This window comes from Triticum urartu, chromosome 7A, assembly GCF_056163025.1.
Source record: "Triticum urartu cultivar PI428250 chromosome 7A, HENAU_Tu73, whole genome shotgun sequence".
Taxonomy (NCBI): domain Eukaryota; kingdom Viridiplantae; phylum Streptophyta; class Magnoliopsida; order Poales; family Poaceae; genus Triticum; species Triticum urartu.
This window is the reverse complement of record NC_141879.1, coordinates 512,675,765-512,694,654: the sequence shown is the minus strand read 5'-3', so window position 1 is coordinate 512,694,654 and position 18,890 is coordinate 512,675,765. Positions and strand designations below refer to the sequence as shown.

General features: G+C 48.4%; 1 protein-coding gene across 1 annotated transcript; it reads left to right on the top strand.

The window, feature by feature from the left end:
* The first annotated feature begins 15,206 nt into the window (after nt 1-15,206).
* On the top strand, nt 15,207-16,857 carry LOC125520632 (uncharacterized). The gene is made up of 2 exons (XM_048685595.2): nt 15,207-15,827; nt 15,927-16,857. Exons 1-2 carry the CDS (start codon nt 15,388-15,390, stop codon nt 16,555-16,557), a joined length of 1,071 nt encoding a protein of 356 aa, XP_048541552.2. The 5' UTR covers nt 15,207-15,387; the 3' UTR covers nt 16,558-16,857.
* The last annotated feature ends 2,033 nt before the right edge of the window (nt 16,858-18,890 follow it).

The following is an 18,890-nucleotide window of genomic DNA, read 5'->3' as shown; positions in this document are numbered from 1 at the left end:
TATCCCAATACCTCGTTCAATCTCGTTACCGGCAAGTCACTTTACTCGTACCGTAATGCATGATCCCATGACCAGACACTTGGTCACTTTGAGCTCATTATGATGATGCATTACCAAGTGGGCCCAGTGATACCTCTCCGTCATACGGAGTGACAAATCCCAGTCTTGATCCGTGTCAACCCAACAGACACTTTCGGAGATACCCGTAGTATACCTTTATAGTCACCCAGTTACGTTGTGACGTTTGGTACACCCAAAGCACTCCCACGGTATCCGGGAGTTACACGATCTCATGGTCTAAGGAAAAGATACTTGACATTGGAAAACTCTAGCAAACGAACTATATGATCTTATGCTATGTTTAGGATTGGGTCTTGTCCATCACATCATTCTCCTAATGATGTGATCCCGTTATCAATGACATCCAATGTCCATAGTCAGGAAACCATGACTATCTGTTGATCAACGAGCTAGTCAACTAGAGGCTTACTAGGGACATGTTGGTGTCTATTATTCACACATGTATTACAATTTCCGGATAATACAATTATAGCATGAATAAAAGACAATTATCATGAACAAGGAAATATAATAATAATAATGCTTTTATTATTTCCTCTAGGGCATATTTCCAACACTCTCCACCATCTCCATGGAGGAAGCGGGAGGGTCTGGCTTGCGTGCTTACCCATCCAAGGTGTATGAATGGAAATCCAAAGAACGGGTCGAGAAGACAAAGGTTGTTGTTCTGGGGCGTGAGAACATGTTTGACTGCCATCTTGAGGAAGATGTTGAGGCTGAAGATAGTGCATCTCCTCATGCTGCTCCCATTCACTCCAAGAAGCGGAAGACTACTTCCAAGAAGGCGAAGGCAGCAAATGTTCAACCTCCTCCTCTTGAGCCGGCCACAATGAGGGATGCCCGCACCTGAGTGGATTTCTCTTTGCCGACCATGACAATGTGGCTGATCCCAAGTTTTGGACACTATTCTAGCAACGCAACTATGAGGAGACCTTTTCTCAGTTTGTCAACAAGTGTGTCATTCAGAAGTGTATCAACATTCCTCACTTTGACAAGACTCCCACAAATTCTGCTTACTTTGATGGGATCCAGAGCATGTGTGTCAAGCCCAACCTCCTTCCGCTTATGCATTTTCAACATGAGGTGTCTCCACCTCTTGTGGCTCAGTTCTATGCCACTATGCATTTTGGGACTGATATGCAGCGCACTCTTACTTGGATGAGTGGTGAGGAGAAGTGTTCTGCTCCGTTCTCCATGCTGGCCAGCCTATTGGGATATGAGTATACTGACACTACTGTTGACCGTGGCTACAAGATCCATGACAAAGGGGTCTATCAGGCTCTTCACCTGGCTGATTTATATCCTCCATATGGAAAGGCTGGCTCTGTTGGTGATCTTCTGCCTTTCTATGATATCATGCACCGGATTTTTCGAGAAATTCTTGCTGTCAAAGTGGGTGACAAAAACAAGATTTGTGGCCATCTCATCAACCTTCTTCACTACACTTGTCACAACTTTGAGAAGGGCCCCATTGATGTGATGGACTTTTTGTGGCATGAAATGTACAGTGTGGTGATGAACCGCAAGGTTCCTATCTATGCTCCCTATATTACTGCCTTGATTGATGAGATTGCTCCTGATGCATTTGCGGGTCGGCGTCTGACTGTTCACTCCAGTGTTAGCTTGTTGGTTAAGAAGGGCCAGGCGACTGCTAATGAGGGAGATGATGATGAGGAAGAGGAGCTACATGCTGGAGATCCACACCACTTTGAGCTTCGCCCTCGCTCTCATGCTTTTCGTCGTGGGGAGCCTAGTGACTCCGGGTCAAGGAGGAGCAACAAACTTTGGCGTCTCTCAAGAACATATTCTGTCTGTAGCAAGATATGCACAAGAAGCAGTGAGAGGAGCACAAGTCTAGGTAGGATGGCATGAAAGCTCTTAAGGATGGTATGTGTGGTTCTGGTATGGACCTTGCTCACGGTTCCGAGTCTAATGTGACTCCTTTTGAGAAATACCAGTCCAAGTTTGCTAGGTTTGATGTTGAAGCCGGAGATGAAGCCTCTTCTCACCACCCTCATAGCCCAGGGTCTTCTGGAGAGTCCTCTAGCGACCCCTCTGCGTCTCTTTCCTAGGGGCTGTTTGTGGTGGCCTTCATTTTTCCTTTTTGCCATCTTGATGCCAACAAGGGGAGATGCTGTGGTGCTTGATAGGCTTTTCGTTTATCATTCCCATCTTTTTATCATTTGCCTATTTTATGTTGCTTGGTGAACCATTGAACCTTTGCTCTTATTTGCTCCTATTTGAATCTTAGCTTATTATTCGAACCTATATTGTTTCGTTAACTTCCTATCTTGATGTGAGCATGTTATGGCAAGTGGGTTACATGGCATATTATATACTCTCATATTGTGAGCGACATCTATCAGGCAATGATATATCCATATTTGTCTCGTCACTATGAAAAACAAGGTTAGTAAAATATTCCATGTCGCTATATCATTCTTGTGTGGGTATGCACAGTGTTAGGGGGAATAAAGCATGGGTTGTGGGGGAGTATCTACCTTTCATTAAAGCTGCTTTATATCATATATATATATATATATATATACTTTATGTGACTACCCTCACAAGCATTGTTGTCATCTATGCCAAAAAGGGGGAGATTGAAAGTGCAATGTTGCACTAAAGTGTTTTTGACATCTATGACAACTTCATTTGTGTTTCTAACCACATGCTCTAGTGTAAACAGCACCGATTAAATTAAAGTGAAGCATGGATGGTTATTTCCCCTATTATCAGAAAAAGGAAAAGCGGAGTGCCTAAGAAAAGCGGAGTACCATAGTGTTTTCTTATTTCTTGAGTCCTTAGGGCAACCGCACTATTAAGAGGGGGTACGTCATAAAAAACATCTGGGAATCAACTTGTCCTCTCACATGATCTGAAAAATCTCACAAAGAAAAGCTTATGTTCAGGCCGGAATGTCCGGGGACCAGAAGGTCCGGGAGGGGTCCGGGAAGCTTCTGGGGCACCCAGAGAAACTTCCCTTTTGTGCAATCTCTCTGTGTAGCCCGGAACCTTGCCGGACCCTGGCCGAAACTTCCAGGACGGCCGGAACTTCCGGGCGCCAGAAATTCCGCCCCCTGTTCTAACAGCTTCCGGGGTATTACAGAGTGGATGCAAACTCTCTGTGTAGGCCAGAACTTGGCCAGAACTTCCGTGCGTGGCCGGAACTTCCGGGATACGCAGAAATCTACCTCCAACGGCCAGATTCCATCCCCGCCTACAAATAGTCTTCTTCTACCTCTCGAAGAACTGGACGACTCCATTTCTCTCACCTCCATTTTCAAACCTCGATTTCTTGGAGATCTCCCTCCTTAGCCACCCAAAGCTCTTGATCTTTTGGGAAGCAAAGGAGAAGTGCTCGATCTACACATTCACCAAAGAGAAAGTTGATTCCACCTTATTTTTGTTGGTGCATCTTGTTCCTCTTGGAGGTTGGAGACTCCTAGGCGGTAAGAGTGCTCCGGCGAGGAATCGACCATTGTGATTTCCCCTAGAAAGTTTGTGAGGGTTTGAAGACCACCCCAAGGTCTACCACTAGTGGTTGAGAAACGCCTTCATGGTGTTGTCTCAAAGGGAGAATAGGGTGAGCCTTCATGGCGTTGGTGTGCCTTCGTGGTAACATCCACCTCTCTAACGGTGACGTAGCTTCCCTCCAAGGAAGTGAAGATCGGCATACATCCTCGTCTCTCGGAGTTGTGGTTATTCCTAACCTAACTTCCTACTTGTGGTTACTTGTCTCTTAGTATTTATTTATATCATATTGTGCTTGCTTACTCACATACTTGTGTTACTTGTTTACCTTGCTTAGCTCTCAGCATCATACTTGCAACTGTTAGGCTCACTTTCATATTCCGCATTATTGCCTCAAATTGCTATGTAACAATTAAAATTTGTTATTGTACCTATTCACCCCCCCCCCTCTAGGTCCATCTCGATCCTTTCACCAGCTGTTCAGGAAAAGCATCACCGGTGTGTCTCGGCGTTGCATCTCTCTAGAGGAAGGTCTATTGAGCCTTGAAGAGATTCACTCAGGGACTTGCGGACACAACGCGTCCTCTCGGACAATCGTGGCTAAAGCTTACCGAGCCGGCTTCTATTGGCCACGCATCAACGAGGTTGCCCAAGAAGTAGTCCAACACTGCACCAGTTGTCAATTCTATGCAAACTTGTCACACAAGCCCGCATCTACATTGAAGACCATCCCACTTGTCTGGCCATTTTTGTTTGGGGAGACAACATGGTTGGCCCCCTCAGGACAGGGGCGAGTGGATTCACTCACTTGCTGGTTGCGGTTGATAAGTTCACCAAGTGGATTGAGGCCAAACCCATCAAGAAGCTGGACTCCTGGACAACGATCAAGTTTTTGAGAGAGTTAGTCTTCAGATATGGCGTCCCCCACAGCATCATCATTGACAATGGCTCCAACTTTAACTTGAAAGAATTCAGAGCATTCTGTGGCACCCAAGGTCCTCGGGTCGATTACACCTCCGTGGTGCACCCCGCAGTCGAATGGAGAAGCTGAAAGAACAAACGGTCTGATTCTCCAAGGATTGAAACCATGCCTAATGCGTGATTTGGAGCACGCAACTGGAGCCTGGGTCACCGAGTTGCCGTCTATTCTACGGGGCTTGAGGACGACCACCAATCTGTCCACCAACCGCACTCCCTTTTTCATGGTGTATGGAGCAGAAGTTGTCTTGCCGAGTGATCTACTTCACAAGTCGCCCCGAGTGGAATTGCACTCCAAGGCTGAATCAGAACTAGCACGCGAAGACGGTGTTGACCTCCTAGAGGAAGAGAAAGAGATGGCCCTCATCTGCTCGACCACATATCAACAGGACATGTGACGCTCCCATGACAGACACATCAAGGGTCGGGCCTTTCAAGAAGGCGATATTGTTCTCCAAGTGGATCACCAGAGACCACATAAACTCGCTCCCACATGGGAAGGCCCCTTTATCGTTTCAAAGGTTCTACATAACTGAGCATACAGGCTCTACAACCTCTTGAAGAGGATAGACGAGCTTCGTGCTTGGAATGCTGACCTGCTTCGCCGATTTTATACTTAACGTTGAAGTGTTAAGATGTAATAAGCGCACACGAGTGATATTTGATGAATAAAAGCATGACTTTTTCAGTACCTCATTGAGTTCACCTTTGCGCATTTTTGGGACCAAACCCCCTGTGGGTGAATGCTCTTTAGCTTAGCTGTGAACCAGTTTTCGCCTAAGTTAAAAACCACTCCGAGTGACGAACTTTCCTCTCACTCGAGGGCTTAGCTATGAACCAGCTTTCACCTAAGTTATACACCACTCCGAGTGACAAACTTTCCTCTCACTCGGGGACTTAGCTATGAACCAGCTTTTGCCTAAGTTAAAAACCACTCCGAGTGACAAACTTTCCTCTCACTCGGGGGCTTAGCTGCGAACCTGTAGCTTTCACCTAAGTTAAAACCACTCTGAGTGACAAACTTTCCTCTCACTTGGAGGCTTAGCTGCAAACCAGCTTTCGCCTAGGTTAAAAACTACTCAGCGTGAAGAACTTTCCTCTCACTTGGGGGCTTACCAGCGAACCAGCTTTCGCTTAAGTTAAAAACCACTCTGAGTGGCGAGCTTTCCTTTCACTCAAGGGCTTAGCTACAAACCAGCTTTTGCCTATGTTAGAAACTACTCCGAGTGAAGAAATTTCTTATCACTTGAAGGCTTAGCTACTAACCAGCTTTCGCCTAAGTTAAAACTACTGTGAGTGACAACCTCTCCTCTCACTCGAGGGCTTAGTTGTGAACCAGCTTTCACCTAAGTAATAAACTACTCCGAGTGACGAACTTTCCTCTCACTTGGAGGCTTAGCTGTGAACCAGCTTTCACCTAAGTTAAAAACCATTCTGAGTGATGAGTTCTCCGCTCACTCGGGGGCATAGCTGCGAACGAGCTTTTGCCTAAGTTAAAACTACTCCGAGTGACTCTCCTCTCACTCGGGGGCTTAGCTACCAACCAGCTTTCGCCTAAGTTAGAAACAACTCCTTTGAGTGGAGAACTTTCCTCCCACTTGGGGGCTTAGCTGTGAACCAAATTTCTCCTAAGTCAAAGGCACTCAAGAACTCGAAGGAAAGCATTCGAATAACTCCAATAGTTCAAAAGCGACTACAACTACTCGAGTCCAAGACCTGAAAAGAGTTTAAATACATACAAATCTACTCGGCATACCGAGGTAAATGGTTAAGACTTAAAGTTTTCCTCACGCATCTGAGGGGCTGGTGGGCTCGACAATGGCCTCGATGAATGTCTCCATGAATTCTTCAAACTTGAGCTTCTTCGTGTTGGCAACCTTGAGAGCCTTCAGCTTCTCCTTGTTTGCGTCCTTGTAGTGGAGGACGACGAGGGATATCGCCATGCCGACTCTACAGCGGGCGGCGGATCTCTTCCATTCTTGTACTCGACGGGGGATTTCGTTGAGGAGAGCCATCATCATCTCCAGATCATTCTGGAGCATCTCCTCTGGCCACATCTCCTTGTCGATCCTTCTCACCATGCCACGTGGGCGAATGATATATCCCAAGGCATCGTTGAGGCGGGCTTCCAGTCGGAGAATGCCCAAATCGGCCTTGTCCCTGACAATCGACCTGGCCGGATCCAGATCCCTCTCAATCCGCTCGGTCTCCAACTCGAAGTTGCGACAGTATTCTATCAACAGAAACATGACAGAAGTCACATGTGCGAACGATATTCACTCGGAAACAAATAAGGTTCCCTCGGGTGATGCAGAATACCTTCGAGCTTGGCACACATCTCCTCGGTGATGTCTTCTATGTACTTCTCCACAGAGTCCTTCTTCTGAGTAAGCTGGGCAACCTTCTTGCTTAGAGTCTTCTCTTCTTGCTCGAAAGCACTTGCCTGGGTCTTGAACTTGTCATTCCACTCGGCCTATCGCTTTTTGAGCTCAACAATTTCCATCTTCGCATCCTCAGTAGCAGTCTTCAGCAATTTTTTCTCCTCCTCCAGTTTCTCTTCAGCAGCCTTGGTTTTCTCCCTTGCCACCTTTTGTGCCCCCGCCAGACCGTTGTCCTTGTCGACAAGAGCCTGCTTCATAGTTTCTAAAGAAATACAATTCCTGAGTCGCGCTTGGATTCGATGGTTTTCACTATGCACGTCTGCTCGAGTGAAGTCCCACGGTTCAAAGAAAGGAAGAAAGTGAAAACAGGGCACTCGGTTGTTGAGACTTACCTCCCATGGTCTTCACTTCCACCTGCGTGCGAGTTGTGTTCCTCTTCTCCACCTTCAGGTCCAGTTGGAGCTGGTTTGTCTTCTTCTCCAGCGATGCATAATGAGCCCCAAGCTCGCAAGTTCTCTGGTGTACGGAAAAGGAAATGGATTAGTTGACAGTGGAAAGTATTCCGAGTGTTCGGAGATTAGCACTCCTGGAAGGAACAAGCTCCATTAGTGCCAGATCCTGAAGTGCCATATGGCCTCCGAGTCAGCGACAAACCCCAATTACCCAAGGATCGGCACTCCCGGATGGAACAAGCTCGATCAATACCAGATCCTGGAGTACTCTTTGACACAAACTCATCCAACACAAGTGGTTGGTTCAACACACTCGGTCAGCCGAGGAGAGCACAGTCTATAAGACTCCCGCCGACTGCCAGCAGTTGACAGCAGTCTCGGGGGCTACACCCAATGGGTGCACTCAGCGTGTCCCCACTGGAAAGTGACTCGTGTTGATGAGCTAAAAACAAACACGTCTTCAGTCAGACTCCCTCCGATCACCAACAATCGACGGCAGTCTCGGGGACTACACCGAGTGGGTGCACTCGGTGTGCCCCCACTGGAAGGGTGTCCACTTGGAAAGGTCTGCCCAATCCGAGTGGTAGAAAAAATGGAAACAAAAGTGTTGTTCTAAGACTATCGTCGATTGCCAGCAATCGATAGTAGTTTCAGCGACTACGCCCTGTGGGTGCACTTAGCGTGGCCCCATGGGACTTATGCACCCGCTAGGTGTACTACAAATCTACCAACAGAAACCAGTAGGAAGTTCAACTCGCTACAAAGCCTAAGGAATAAAAACCAATTGGAGATCAACTTACGATGGCACTTACTCGAAGATTCGCTTGGAGAGCAGCACTAGCATCATATGCCACCTTGCTGGCATCACACACCTCCTTCAGGCACTGGGTCATCGGCTCCGCCTGGACCATTGCCTCTTTGCTGGCTCCCGTTTGTTCCTCTGGCCCTCTAGGTGTCGAGCCGATCGTTTCTTGACCAGACGAGAAAGCGGATGATCCGGAGGTGGTATGGGTACCGATGGTGTGAGCCGGAGCCATTACTGCAAGGAGGAGGGAGAAAGGCTTGATTAGATATGAGGAGAGGAGAAGGGGTGGGAAGGCGGGGTGGATGCGAGTGGCGGTGCACCTGAAGGAGCGGCGGCATGATCACCAACAACGAGTGCTCCGGATGGGGTCTCGAAAGTCACATTTAAGAAAGAAAACCTATTGTTTCAATCATTTTTTTCGCCTAGACATAACTTTGGTCTTATGACTATTTTTGTCGGCATAATCCTTTTGTGTGTGTATGTGTGTTGATGTGCATCCTAGTAATGCAAAAGCGGGGTATATGCTCATTGTATTTATATTCCATTGATGATTCATTATGAGTTAATAACAAGCACCCTTTGTCAAATAAAATAGATGTTCCAACTCAAAAGAACAAGATACAAGTAGATGCATACTATGCATATGTAAAAGAAATACACTAATATCTGAGGTACACAAAATACTGGCAAATAATATAGCTGTTATATATATCCATATACTTGGCATTTTTGTATAGTTTTCTTGATGAAATTTTGCATGTATGTACTTTATAGTGAACAAATAACTTTGGATACTAAGCACTTGATAGATAGTTAGCAAATCTATCCCAGCATTATTGGCCATGGGTTATCCTCCTCACTACACCGGATTCTGCCACATGTACTATCGAGAAGATTTCATGGCTAAGCACAAGCACAATGCACCATATGTAAAACTTGGAGAGGCGAGAGCAACAATGAAATAGTAATCGTCAATTGTTAAGTTTAATGTGTGATGCTATTTATATGGGTACAAGGGACGTGTGCAATAAGCATCTTTAGGCCTTGTACAATGCTAGTTGCTTAGAGAGGTGCTTAGAAAATAAAGTGTGTTTTTCTGAACACCAATGCCTATTTCTACAGAAGAGGCGTCTAATTAAGCGTCTACTCTCTACGAATAAACACTGGTTTATTTTTTTAAGCATCCCCCCTTAAGCGCCTTGCACTGTACATAAGCAGTCACGAGCATAGAGTCGCGTTGGTTGACATCTTGAGGAATAACAAGGACCGACGGTTAGCATTAGTGTAGATTCTCCTTAATTAACTCGTGGATAATTAAATCCTAACACTATATACTCAGATGCCTAAAAACGCATGGTACATCTCTCTTTTATTTTAAAATCTTTCATACTTTAATTCTGGCCAATCATTCCCCTTTTCACTTTATGATGTAGAATGCACGACGTAACACGCACAAACCTTAAAACACAAGCACTTTTCATTTATTTTAGATTCTTTCATATCTGTATTCTCTCAAGTTCTTTCTCTTAAAGTGTTGCCATTTGCTTTTACTCTATTTTGTTTTGTTCAACGTTTTTCTTTTGCAGGGGTATTTTGTTCAATGTTGTGGTACATTCACAGCACAGCTTTGTTTTCGTGGTATGAACGATGAAAATTAAATTCATATCTTATACGTATTTTATCTTTATCTTTACTTACTAATAAAGCACGCAATATTTCTGTTGGGTTCATCGTCGTTCTTTTTTTACGTGCACCGTACGTCACCCTCGCTGCTTTTTCCACTCGGTCCGTCTCTGGTACATCCCCTGCTCGCTATCGCCCGGGTCTGGCGCCCAAGGTGGGGTACGTGTGGGCACAAAATCAGCCTGACTGTCGTCACGATTGGACTAGATCGAGCAGCGAAAATTACTTTATGTGACGAGATCAAGCAGCGAAAATTAGTTTCTGTGTGAGGATTATTAAGACTCATAAATAGTCCCACCTTGCTCCTTTGCATATAATCCAATCAATTTATATACACAGGCAATTTTGCCCCATCAGATCTCAACAAGAATAGGAAGGAAACATAATGAAGGAATTAATCCCACAAGAGGGAAGATGGAGCAAAGGAATACATGACAGAGGGAAGGGAAGGGGTGGGGGAAGACGAGTCGGAAGTGGAGATGGAGGCCGAGGCAATGGCGCAGCGGCAACGGCGACGGCACGAGCAACCAAAGAAAGAGTGAGACACACACAAACAGGAAGGCGTGAGGAGGCAAGAAGAACGGAGGGGTTTGGGCGGCGGAGAAGAGGAGCAAGAGGGAGGTGGCGGTCGACGGTGGCGGTGCTGCCGCGAGGCGAGAAGAGGAGCAAGAGGGAAGTGGCGGTCGGCGGCGGCGGTGCCGGCCGCGAGGCGGAATTGGGCTCCTACCTGTGTGTGACGGTGCTGGAGGGGGATGCAAGATGGGATCGATGGGGTTGGGGTTCGATCTCCCTATCTGTTAGGTAGGGGTAGGGTTAACAGTGGTACGTGGGTCGAGCTGAAAAATTAAATGGGCGGGCCTATAGTTGGGTTGTCCAGGCTGATGCACCCTCTCATTCTTACTTTTATTTTCTTTTTTCAATTTAAACGGAACTTGATTGTCTAAAAAAAACTAAACGAAACTTGATGAAAAGTAAAGAGAGGAAGAAGGGATTTAGACCTATTTCTATGGGATCGGAGAAATAAGAGGAATTTAAATAAAGTGTTTTGGGGAATTTTACCATCTTTAAATTTAAACAAGTTTAATTTAATACAAACTTGTTTGAATTTAAAGTCTAACTAAACCAAACCCAAATGGGTTCAAAATTTAGGAAGCGGCGTTTTGATGGACACATCAACTTTTTTCCCGTTGCAACACACGGACATATGTGCTAATATATATTAATAAATACTTTATACGCATGTGTAACTCTATAAGCTTACATGTTTACGTGAATATTCGGTCGTATTTTGAATATCCAGGCTCTGAGGTGCAATGCACGCGAGCATTAACAGTAGAGATACAGAAGAGCGTTGGGGCATGCATATTGTTTCCCAGCTGGATCCCCGTTTGTACGCAGGCATCGACGCGAGTGCCCCACACGTCCGCCGCAGAGCCACCGCGCGCGGCCACATGTCCAACGGAGCGCCTCCCCGACGCGCTGGCCGTGCGCCAGAGCGCCCACGTCGGCACCGCGACCGGCCGAGCGGCGCAGCCCGCGGCCGAGATATCTCAAACACAACGTCCAAACTCCAAAGGCGATTCCGGGCTCAACCGTTCGCAGTTTCCTCCGCGTCCGTCCTCAAAAGGCGAGGCGGCCTTGTCAGCACCCGCGGCCAAGGGATATGCCGCCGTCACCCGCACCCGCTCCACGCGCGCGCAGCCCGCGCCGATCGATCGGCTTGGCCGTCAACGCGCGGCGCGTTTACACCGTGGGCTGCGCTACCGCGGCCGATCAAAACCCTTGCGTGCACTGCGTTGGCTGATGTCACTGGCGCCGGTCAATCCGAGCCGCTCGTCGTTCTTGGTTTTTGACGACCCGACCCGGTTGCGTGCCCGCGCGACGCTCTTTTCACGCGTACACGCGACGGGGGGAAATTCGTCGTTGGGAAGTTGGAACGGTGCCTGGAAGCTAGCGGGCAGGAGAGCGGATACGGGATGCCGATCATTGATTTGGGAAGATGTGTGGGAAATAAATGTCGGGAAGAAGATGAAGATATTCACCGCTGGCAATCTTGTGTGGGGGCCGTCGTTGACGAGCTTCGGCCACTCTGCTCATGCAGTGCAGCATGCTTGTGTGTTTTGTCTTACCGGAGGGTGGCTAGCCGGGCACTGTCAAGACATGCCTTTTCTGATTTTGTTTTCAGTACAATATATAGGTGGCTAACTAGGCACTGGCAAACATAGTAATTTTGGGCGACTAAACTGTTCATGTTGTTCTATCTTCTGCAGTCAAACGCTATGACCGGAACACCACCGCCACCCAAAGCTAGTCAAGGCACGTCCTTACTTCGACCGGTAATGATGCTACGATGTGCATCTAGGCGGTATCGAGGTTAAATTACCTTCTCTAGTAATGGAACATAGATTAATTACCATCATCCTATTTCAGCTTCAAGCAATTTGTTCAGAGAAAGGATGGTAAATACCAAAAAGGAAAAAATCATTGTTAATTTAAAAGTTCATACAATATGAATTTCATTTAAATATTTTTTTCATCCAAAATACTGCAGGAATATCCACGTAAAACTTATGTAGTGCAGAAAAGAAATATCAGCCTCTCGCAAGTCGCCTCTCATTTTGTAAATATTTATATGTGTTTAAAAAAAACACAATAGTCATCACAATACACATTGCACAATAAAAACTCCATTGGTGCCACACAAGATGGCCAACAAAATCTACCTGACGTCTTATCATACATGTCGCATTATAGTAGGGTGATAAAGTTCACATCATATAGAGTTATAAATGGCCAATACGCGGCCTAGAAATTCTACCTGATGTCATCATATATGTTGCATTATACGGTGTATTATGTTGTACATTATATAGTGTTGTCAATGGCCAATAAGCAGCCTGGAAATTCTACATGACGCCATTGTATATGTCGCATTACACGATATTTTACGTTGATAAGTTGTACATTATATAGTGTTGTCAATGGCCAATAAGCGGCCTAGAAATTCTACCTGACGCCATCATATTTGTCGTGTTATACAATTGTATCGCGCTGATAAGTCGTACATTATATAGTGTAGTCAATGGCCAATAAGCGGCCTAGAAAATCTATTTGACGCCATCATACATGTCGCGCTATAATAGGTTGATAAAGTTCACATCATATAGTGTTATAAATGGCCAATAAGCGGTCTAGAAATTTTACCTGACGCCTTCATGTATGTCGCGTTATGATAAGTTGTACATATAGTGTTGTCAATGGCCAATAAGCGGCCAAGAAATGTTACCTGACGTCATCATATATGTCGCGTTATACGATGTATTGTGTTGATAAGTTGTACATATAGTGTTCTCAATGGATAATAAGCGGCCAAGAAATGCTACCTGACGCCATCACATCTGTCGTGTTATACGAATGCATTGAGTTGATATATTTTATATTACACAGCGTTATGAATGGCCAATGAGCGGCCTAGAAATTCGACCTGACGCCATCATATTGGTCGCGTTATATGAATGCATTAAGTTGGTATATTTTATATTACAAAATGCTATCAATGGCCAATGAGCGGTCTAAAAATTCTATGTGATGCTATCATATCTGTCGTGTTATACGAATGCATTGAGTTGATATATGTTATATTGCACAGTGTTATCAATGGCCAATGAGCGGCCAAGAAAATCGACCTGACGCCATCATATCAATCGCGTTATACGAATGCATTAAGTTGATATATTTTATATTACACAATACTATCAATGGCAAATGACCGGCCTAGAAATTCTACCCGACGCCATTATATTTGTCATGTTATATGAATGCATTGAGTTGATATATTTTATATTACACGGTGTTATGAATGGCCAATGAGCGGCCTAGAAATTCAACCTGACGCCATCATATCGGTCGTGTTATACGAATGCATTAAGTTGATGTATTTGATATTACACAATGTTATCAATGGTCAATGAGTGGCCTAGAAATTCTACATGACACTATCATATTTGTCGCGTTATACAAATGCATTGAGTTGATATATTTTATCTTACACATTGTTATCAATGGCCAATGAGCAGCCTAGAAATTTTAACTGACGCCATCATTGTCTGATGCTCAGTGCTTTATATATAAACCGGGGCGAAAGCCTTTTTCGATATATATCATGTTATACAAATGCATTGCATTGATATATTGTATACTATACATTGTTATCAATGGCCAATGAGAGGCTTAGAAAGTCTACCCAACACAATCATATATGTCGCGTAATACGAATGTATATCAAAATTCTACTTGACGCTAACATATCTGTCATGCATTACTATACAAACATATTGGGTTGATATGGTTTGCATCTTATAATGCTATCAATGGCCGATCTCTCGTGTTATTGCTATATACAGAAAATTAACCATTCTAGTTGAAGTCATGATCAACTGATGACGGCGTACACAAACTTGGTAGTAATAACTCGCGTGCCTGCTAAATTCAAACCCGAGCACACCATTGTGATTGTCGCAATATGTTAACAAGCATCATTCTTTCCATATCTTTGGTTGCATTTTATTCTCTCAACATAAACATTCATGTGCTTCGTGATCACTGTCGTAGGGGCATTCATATACTAATGCGCCTAAAATGGCCACTCAACTCTGTTTAGTGTGGATATAATCGTAAAATGTGAGCATAACGAGTACTCCCTCCGTAAAAAATATATAAAAGTGTTAGATCACTAACAAGTACTCCACTGTAAAGAAATATAAGAGCGTCTTTGGTGATCTAAACACTCTTATATTTCTTTATAGAGGGAGTATGTATCTTCGCAGCCATTGGTACATAGGTTAGAGCCGTACCAAATTGATTAGTCTTTTTTTTTTGCAATGGACCAAAATGATCAGTCAACTAATTTGTGTTTTGTATTGGTCTAAAATCCAAATTCCTGCTCGTATTAGGCATCTTCATAATCAAGTTCACTATACCCGGTCCCAGTCAGCTCCATATATTCGTCTCATGAATCATGATAAGCTAAAACATGAGTAAGCAAATATAGTAGACACGGTAGAATAGTCACCCATAAATAAAGAAATAAAAAAGAGAAGAAAGAAAACTTATGTTCACATGTGTTGCGCTCTTGCTCCTCCGGCAACGGTGAAAACTGAACACGTCCCCACCGAAAAAAAGAGAAAAGGAAAGCAAGGGTGAAAACATATTCCTAGAATCGACCGTGCTCTGTCCCCCCTGCCCTCTCACTCTCTCACCCCTTTGACTTTGCCCCGAAAGTCAAGTGGGGACCGTGCCCCACCCCTCCAGAGACCACGAGGCCGGCTCCCGATAAAACGCAGCCCCCTCGCCCCCCTCTCTCCTCCTTTTCAGACACCACGAGCGAGGCCGGATCCAATGCCCATCCCCACCACCACCATCTCTCTCCTCCCACCAACAGCGCCAACAATAAACTAGAACCAAAAGTCAGCGCCCCCCCTCCTTTCCTTCCCTCCTCCATAGCCAGCAGGAACGAGCTCGAGAGAGGCCGACCATGGACAGCGACGCCGGGTGCTACTACCTCGGCGGCGGGGGCGGCAACGACTGGGACCTCAACGCCGTCGTGCGCTTCGCCTGCCGCGGCCGCGTCCTCCCGCCGCCGCCCTCGGACGACCCCTTCTCCTCCTTCCTCCCCCCGCCGCCGCCCGTCGTCGAGGACCACGCGATGCCTGACGCCGCGGCGTCGCTCCCTGATCCGCCCTTCGACGGGAACGGGGGCTCTGCTGCCGTCGACGAGCTCTCCATTGCCTTCTTCGCGCCGTCGGCCGCGCTGCCGGCCTCGCCTCAGCCGCCGCCGCCGCAGCAGCAGCAGCCAGCGCCGCCGGCAGTCGAAGAAATGGTGCCGATGCAGCAAGACGTGGCGGTGCCGCCTCCGATGCTGCTGACCGCGGGCGCGCAAGGCCCCGTCGGCGAAGGGTCGAGATCCAAGAGAAAGTACGTCCCGAACACTGAATTTTTTCGAAATAAAATGTTGCTAGCTTATCGTGTATGCCTGTGCTCACGCGTGCGTGTGGATAATCGGCGTCTGTGCAGGAAGAAGGTGGTGAAGAAGGTGGTGAAGCGGGTGGCGGCGGACGGCACGTCGGCGGACCCGTGGGCGTGGCGCAAGTACGGGCAGAAGCCCATCAAGGGGTCGCCGTACCCACGCGGGTACTACCGGTGCAGCACCGACAAGGCGTGCGAGGCGCGGAAGATGGTGGAGCGCTGCCGCGACGACCCCAACTCCTTCATCCTCACCTACACCGGCGGCGAGCACAGCCACCCCGCCCCCGCCCACCGCAACTCCCTGGCCGGCACCACGCGCAACAGGCAGCAGGCGCCGGAGCCTGCTGCCGGACAGAGCGCTCCCGCCGCCAGAGCCGAGGAGTCGGCGGCGGCGGTGGCGGCGGAGCCGAGCCCAGGGCAGTCGACGTCGGGCGGGATGTCCCCGACGACGCCCCTGCGCACGCCCTCCATGGAGGAGTACAACCAAGACTCAGAATTCGACGAGGCCGCCGGCGGCGCAAGTCAGCCGCCCAAGGACGTCGAGAAGGACCGCGAGGACGAGCTGGTGAAGATATTGGAGGCGTGCGTGCACGGCGGCGACCCCAGCATCCTCGTCGAGGAGACGTTCGTGGTCACGCCGTGGGTCACGGCCCCCGGCGGCGCGGCCGGGTGGAGTTGACTCCGCCGCTACAGTCCGTACATTGCCATATATAGCAGCATGCTGTCAATTATAATCCTGGCTCGTTGCAGCGGTAGCAGTAGAAACATAAGAGAAAAGAAAAAAAGATAGAGGTGGAAGAGAGCATCTGATCCGTGCTACAACCCCAGTGCCAGCCGGCCGGTAGTTATTCGCCTAGTGTAATTAAGTGCTAATTAGCTCCGGAGTAATACAGTAGCGAGTGTTCTTTGATGGCTTGATTAGAGTACTTATACTGCATGTATAATTAAACCAAACCCAAAGACAATGTTTCTTTTTCTTCTTCTTCTCTCTTGACATGTTTGGGCCATTCAATGGCTGCCTAGCTTTATCTAGAGGTTTTTGGTGCTACATTTGTGCGTACACTAGCTAGACTGATCATGATGATGCAGCCCCAGTTGCACCCAGGTGATGGAGCAAGAAGGGCGAGATAGATAAAGGGAGGACAGAAATGGAAGAAGGGAAGGGGAGTTGGTGCATGCTGTGGGTGGCTCCCCTTGTCTCTTCCCTTTCACTGTGTGCCCAATTTGTGTGTGTAGTGCCTTTCTGGCTGCAGTGCAGTTATGCTTTTGCAGATCAGGACCATGTTGCTCCGGCCCAATGGATGGTACCTTTTGATTCTCGGATCTCGGTCCTGTGTGTATTGGGACGTACTGCTGCTGCTACCAATCCTCATTTCCCTAATTTTCATGTTGCTCTTCTAGTGAATTCAGTGTTAGACGTTGGTTTCTTTGGATACTGATGAAGTACATGGCGTGTAGATCCTTATGATATCGCCTTTTTCGGTTGAATCTGGATGTATAAGAGCATCTCCAGCCCCCCCCCCCCCCCCCCCCCGAGAGGCCCCCCAAGAGGCCTTTTTCATCGCCGACACGCATTTTTTTCACCCAGTCACGCCCCCAACAGCTCAAATAGCGCCGGATTTAGCTAAAGTTACAGCCGGCGGTACCAACCCAAACCCAAAGAATCGGGGGGCAGCTGGGGCGCCGGCGCTCTTTTTTGCATGCAAAAGCCCCACAAGTCAGCCTCTCTCCTCACTCTATTTTCTCTTTTCCTCCCTGGCCCACCACGTGCATGGCCTCTCTCCTGTAGCTCCAGCCACGTCGGGAACCCGTCGCCCTCGTTCGTGTCGCCGCAGCCGAAGGCCACGCCGGGGAGCGTCGACGAGGAGTGCGGCCGTGGTCCAGGCGGCTGGCGAGGCCTGCCACGGGCGGCCCCGGCACCGGGCGCACCGAGCACGGGCGGCACCGAGCGCGGAGGCCAAGGGCGGCCCCTGCTCCGGGCACACCGGCCCCGAGCGTGGCGACCACGGGCAGACCCGAGTACGGAGGAGACCACAGGCGCCACGGGCGGCCCCGACTCCGGGCACGCCGGCCACGGGGGGCCCCGGCCACGACGAGCCACACACCGGCGGACGGCCATGGCGGGAGGCCGGGGCGGTGCTGTTCCTGATGGGTATTTCTCCCATGTAGGAACGACACCGCACGACCGCCGTGGCGCGCTCCCGTCGGGGCTGCTTCACCGGGACGGCCAAGGGCCATCTCCACCGCGCCGAAGGGCCACCGCCGGCCGACGCCGCTGCTCCACGTTGTGCGCGCAGCCGCACCACCGTTCACGCAACGGGAACCGCTCTGCGTCGGGGCTGTCTGCGGCAGCGGGCTCCAGGGTTGGCCCCCTGCGGCGCGGCGCGGTCTTCCGTGGGCGTGGCCGAGCGCGGCCGTGGGCGGGCGGGCGCGGTGCGGCCATGGGCGTGGCGAGCGCGGCCGTGGGCGGGACGGGTGCGGCCGTGGTCGTGACGAGCGCGGGCGGGCGCGGCGCGACCGTGGGCGGGACGGCGAGGGCGGGACGGCGCAGGGCCACGAGGAGTGGGAGCAGAAGCAGATGGCGAGGGAGATGGAGATGGGGTGGGGGGACAACGAGTGGAATTGTTTTGACACCCAGGCTAAAATTATCGCCGGCAGCCCCCAGGCGGTGAAAAAAATGCCTCCTGGGGAGCTCAACGGCTGGAGATGCCCTAAGAGCCATAGAACATTTCCCCTCCAACCATGCATAAGAGTTACTAGGTGTCAATTCATTGAAAGAGAAAGATACATCGCCAAAAGGCGAGGTCCTACAACGCCAAAGAGGCATGACCCGGAAAGGAAGAATCTAAATGACCTAAGATCAAATACCCTAAAGAACCGGATCCAGGACCGGAGACGAGCAATCCTAGCTTAAGATGCATCATACGACATGAAAAGGCGAGAAACATCTGCTGCAAGAGCCTGGACACCAGTCAACTGTAACACGACCCAAACTCGACAGCCATGAAGATG

Excerpts from the sequence above, each read along its gene's own strand:
- LOC125520632 (XM_048685595.2), top strand. The coding sequence starts at position 15,388 with ATGGACAGCGACGCCGGGTGCTACTACCTCGGCGGCGGGGGCGGCAAC. Across the intron at positions 15,828-15,926 it reads GGGTCGAGATCCAAGAGAAA|GAAGAAGGTGGTGAAGAAGG; the intron begins GTACGTCCCGAA and ends GCGTCTGTGCAG.